A 5218-nucleotide genomic window follows, 5' to 3' on the forward strand; every position below is an offset into this window, starting at 1 on the left:
GCGGTGTGCGGGAGGGCTGGGGTGACCCCGGCTCCCTCACGGCAGGGCCCGGTGCTTGGCGCTGCGGCCCCCGAGCGCGGCCGTGCTGCCTGCTGGGCTCGCAGGGGCCATACCGCTATGGGGTGTACCTGGGGCTCTTCCCACGGAGATGCGAGTGGTTCGTTATGTGGTACTTAAAAGTGAATTTCCTAGAAGAGACCTGGAAATGACTGGCTATTGATATTTAGTCTTTACATGGGTACGTCTCTGGAGAAGTGTTATTGATGCATAGTCAGAGCGTTATGTTGTGTTTAAATGTGAGAAAATTGGTGCTTTACACTAACGGGGAAGATGATGGATTGCGTAGGTGGAGCTTATTCTACATCTTTCTTTGTAATAACAGCTTTTGTTTTCCTTTTGCCTCAGGTGTAGAGCCACAGCACTGCAGCCATGTCGATTGGAGTGCCAATCAAGGTCCTGCATGAGGCAGAGGGCCACATTGTGACGTGTGAGACCAATACAGGAGAAGTTTATCGAGGCAAACTAATCGAAGCTGAAGACAACATGAATTGTCAGGTATCTTTTGCTTCACAAGGATGGAGGGAAAGTTAGCTGATCTGGGCCTGGGAAGGCTGAAAATTTGATTAAAAGACTGTTGCTTTTAGTCCTGGGATAAAGAAAACTGTGCTGCTGCTTCTTACCATGGTGAAGTGTATTCATCATTACAGAGTGCTCCAAAGAGGCCAGAGCTTATTTCCAGTTTCAGAGTAGGATTCGGCATCCCTGTCAGTAAGATTAGGGATTTTAAGATTCTGTCCTGTGAACAGTGTTTTTATGGAGTTCTTTATTTAAGGCCATTAAGTATAAAGAATAAAAAAACCTTGATTTAAGAAATGGAAGTTTATTTAATGCACGTTACTTTAGTCATTTCAAGAGGGCCTAATTTTGACTTCAGGCAAGTGATTGTTGAAATCAGAATGCTCTCCTAACAGTACTTGAAGAGCCTTATTAAAACTATCTGCATATGAGAAAACAAAAATGATGACGCTGATAAAGCTAATGTGTAAACTGGGGAGAAAGCAAAAGTCTTGGGCAGCAGGCATGGAGTATGTTTAAATGGTTGTGATGCCCTGTGTGACAGCTGAGGCCTTTCTAAGCACTGACTGATTTTTACCTTCCAGATGTCCAACATAACAGTGACATACAGAGATGGACGGGTCGCACAGCTTGAGCAGGTGTACATCAGGGGCAGCAAGATACGGTTTCTCATCTTACCAGATATGTTGAAGAATGCTCCTATGCTAAAGAGCATGAAGAATAAAAACCAGGGTTCTGGAGCTGGGCGAGGGAAAGCAGCTATTCTCAAAGCTCAAGGTATGTACAATTTGTTCATGGTCCCTCCCCCTATTTTTCTGTAGAACTGGAAAACTCATCTCTGTCACTGAGGAGATTAAGCAGTAAGAAGTGAAAAGATTACTGGTTCATACAGTGTTTTTCTGTATGTTTCATCTTACGGTGGGAGTCAAGACTCAGATTGTCCCAATTACCTGAATGTGTAATATTGATGCTACAATAATTTAGAGGTAGTGAGTAGTCTTGTTAAATAGAGCCTTTCTTTTAAACTTAAGAGTTCTGTTTTCCAGCAATTGTGGCCACTCCGCTGTTTGGAGTACTTAGGGAAGGATTCAGGTGTTCTTGTTAAGCTTTTGTAGGAAAACAACTTTATTTATAAAGATGGTACTTAAGCTACTGGAAAGCTGTAATTATTAGCTTTTCTGTAGTTCTCTCTCATTTGTGCCTTTCTCAGGGGCTCAGTCTAGTTATTAGTTAGCTGAGTAACAATGATGTGCCACAAAGCCCCTGATTAACTTCAGTGTGCAGTAACGTTTAAGTGGGGGAGCAACTTACTGAGTAGTGTTGCAAAACCTTGCAAGAGTGTGGGTTTCAAATCTCTTGGGTGACACAGATTTGTGTGTCAGAAGGAACATGAGATGTATGAACATGTACTGCAGTTGTTCTGAGGAGACAGTCTGTGGGACCATTAGGTTCTGGTTCTTCTCACAGAAAGCTTCTTGCTCTCACATCACTTTCTGAGCATTTCCTTGCTTCTGAGCAAGAGACCTTGAGTGTTGTTGATGTTTTGCTTGTCAGTTGTTGAGATAAATATGCAGGTATGTCAAATTCATGTAATTCCTGATGTTTTCTTTCTTCAGTGGCTGCAAGAGGAAGAGGCCGTGGTATGGGCCGTGGCAACATCTTCCAGAAGCGAAGATAATTTTGGTCTTGGCTGAATTGCTTTTTTTAATAGGGGTGTTAACTTGACTATGTGTGCGTTGGTATCAGTTTTGTTTAATAAATGTTTCTGACAAAAACTTGTGTGCTTTTACCTGACAGGACAATTCTTGGGCAAATACACTGTAGGTTGATTTCAAACTCAAGCCAGCTTTGTCTGGAAAGTAGTGGATTTTGTTATATCTAGGATTGACCGCTTTGTGTGATGCGTTGGTTTTTAAAGATCATTATGTTTCCTTTTTCTTGTTTAATCCTGCTGTCATTTATTCTCTAAAGAGTTAGAAGGCATTCTTAATGAATAATTTTAAGTCATACATTATAAAGTCTTATTAGCAGCTGCATTTATGGAAAATACAGCAAAACAGAGGGAGCTTCCTGAGAAGCAGAGCACTGTGTTCTTTTGCTTTATATGGACCTACAATAGATAGAGGTCCATCTTCAGATCTGTCTATTGAACTTGTATTCTTGCATTTCTTTTTTTTCTCTTCAGATATGGGGAGAAATTTTAATTAGGAGCACACAACTTTGATAGCCCAGATCTACATTTGCAGTGAAAAAATCTATTCTGACTTTCTTAGCAGTTTTTCCCCGTGTCTGGGAAAAGATGACAACATAAAATAGGCATTTTCCGGGATGAATTTGAAACGTTTTGTAGATTTGAAAGGTGGTGCAGGTGTATGAGGAAAGTCTTATAAATAGTTATCCATTAAACACAGCTCAATACAAGTGCTAATGTTTTGAACAAAACTCACGATCAACTTCAGCTTTTGATCTTATTACCTATACACAGTTGTGTATAGATCAGCTGATCTGCAGGAAGCCAAATGTAGTTGTAACTTCAGTTTACTTTGCTTAAAGTGTAGCATGGTTGTTTTTAGTGACTTAAATGGTTGAAATGTTTAAATGTAACCCTTCTGTACCTAATCACATACTTGTGTGCAGTCAATTACCAGTCTGTACACACACAAAAGGGCTGGTCTTGCTTTTCTGCTCGGATGCTGTGAAGACTCTCCCTTGTGTGCAGACAGGAAAGTTGAACTCATGTATTAACTTGTTGAATTGTGTGTAAATAAAGCTGTATTTGGTCTCACATCACTAGGGAAAACCCTGCTGCATGTTCTTCTGGGTGGTAGTGATCCTAAATATTTGCAGTGGAAACCTCCTTAAAATGTGTTTAAGGGGTACTTGAGCTTAACTATAGAAGCGTTGTAGTGTCGTCTTACACCGCTCCTGAGGAACGTGTCCAAAAGACGGCAGTCCTCACAAACAGGGACTGTTTCCACTAGTGGTGATGGTTCACCTGTTTTAAAGTCCCTGTTCAATCTTGAGCAATGCCGAGCTGCTGTTCTCTCAGCAGTGGATGTGGTGTTCAGCAGCACTGAGGGCAGGGAACAGCCACGAGAGAAACAGTAACCCTCAGGAGGTTTGATGGAACAAACTGTATCTGCTTTAAGGAAGTTTGAAGTAACATCTCTAATGCCTATCAGCTTTGAAGAGGATACTGGATTTTGCATAAACAAAAACCTTTGCATTATGGCTTCAGGTTGAGGCTGAGTCTCGGATGAACTGTTCACAAAGATACCATGAATTTAAGTGTTAAAAATGTTGAAGTTTCACGCTGGTAGGAATTTAAGTCCCAGCCAAGACAAACATACCATTTAGCAATTTCTGACTGGAGCAACTGGAATGCTAGTTTGTTACAGGCTGCTTTGCAGAGCCTTCCTGTGATGCGTGTATGCTTACAGTGTGATAAATTAAAATTTCCTTCTCACAGATGAGATCTCATTCACTAGATGGCTCTGTTGGGAAGAGAGTGAAGCTCAAGAAACCAGAACCCTCTGAAAAGGAAAGATGCAAGAAATGTGACTTCTGCTATAAAATCCATAAACTCAAGACCTATTACTACCTCTAGCATGAAAATACTCAGCTCATTTTCTTTCTTCTTCAGTGTTCCTAGAGTGCTGGCTTCCTGCAGGGCTGGGTTATTCCAGCTGCTGATTGATGCTGTGTTTCCCTGGTACTTGGCTATTTGGGCATATGCACTTAGTTGTGTAGATTCCTCAGTTCAGTAACTTAAGCAATCTGTTTCCCTGGGATAGCAGATACTAAGGAGAGATGCAGCTGTTTTTAAATCTGCACTTATTTGTCGCTTTTTTAAAATCACAGATTGCAGCATTTCTTTTCATTCTTTACCATCACTTTGTGTGTGGGCTTGTAAATCTCTCTGTTCAGTGGGTTCAGGGCTCTCCTTAGCTTCCTGCTTTTGACAGAGAGAGACAAGCACTGGCCTAAAGCCTTGTTCTAAACTTGCCCCTTTGATAACACCAGTGTAGGTACCCTTGAAGTACTTGTGGGACAGAGAGTCTGTACTGTAGCCATGCAAAATGGTGTGTGGAGAGGTGCAGGTAGAAATTCACCCAGTCTTCCAGGGTCAAAACCACACTTGTGCTCTGATATGGAAACAGGGCATAGCATCAGAGAAGAGTTAGGGAAAGTATCACTTGAAAAAATTGCTTTGCACAGAACTGCAGGATCTTTCCTCAGTGACCAGGTGCTTTCATCCCATACATGTGCAGTTCTTCTCTCCAGGTGTGTCTAACTTATATTTGATCCTAAAGCTGTACTTTTCTTTAGTTCATTTTTCAATGCTCTTCACAAGACCTCTTCTAGAAGGGCAGAATGGAGTGGCAAATGTGAATTTCTGGTGCTGGTGGTTGGGATAACTGTCCAGTCTGTATCTCTTTGCTACTTGAGCTTTACTGTAAAATAGACGTGTCCTATTTCTTTTGCCAGTAAAGTGTGAGTAAGGGTGGAAGACTGATGTCCCAGTGGAGCAATGGTTTGGTAAGGTATTCTTGGAGTATATATTGGAATTCTGAGGTCTACAAGAAAGTGTCAGTGATTCAATTGTTTATTTCTCAGCCAAGAGACAAAAGTGGGGAAAGAG

General features: G+C 41.5%; 1 protein-coding gene across 1 annotated transcript; it reads left to right on the top strand.

The window, feature by feature from the left end:
* Positions 1-382: 382 nt before the first annotated feature.
* On the top strand, positions 383-3366 carry SNRPD3 (small nuclear ribonucleoprotein D3 polypeptide). The gene is made up of 3 exons (XM_008632092.2): positions 383-555; positions 1161-1353; positions 2193-3366. Exons 1-3 carry the CDS (start codon positions 430-432, stop codon positions 2252-2254), a joined length of 381 nt encoding a protein of 126 aa, XP_008630314.1. The 5' UTR covers positions 383-429; the 3' UTR covers positions 2255-3366.
* Positions 3367-5218: the final 1852 nt, after the last annotated feature.

This window comes from Corvus brachyrhynchos, unplaced genomic scaffold, assembly GCF_000691975.1.
Source record: "Corvus brachyrhynchos isolate BGI_N302 unplaced genomic scaffold, ASM69197v1 scaffold864, whole genome shotgun sequence".
Taxonomy (NCBI): domain Eukaryota; kingdom Metazoa; phylum Chordata; class Aves; order Passeriformes; family Corvidae; genus Corvus; species Corvus brachyrhynchos.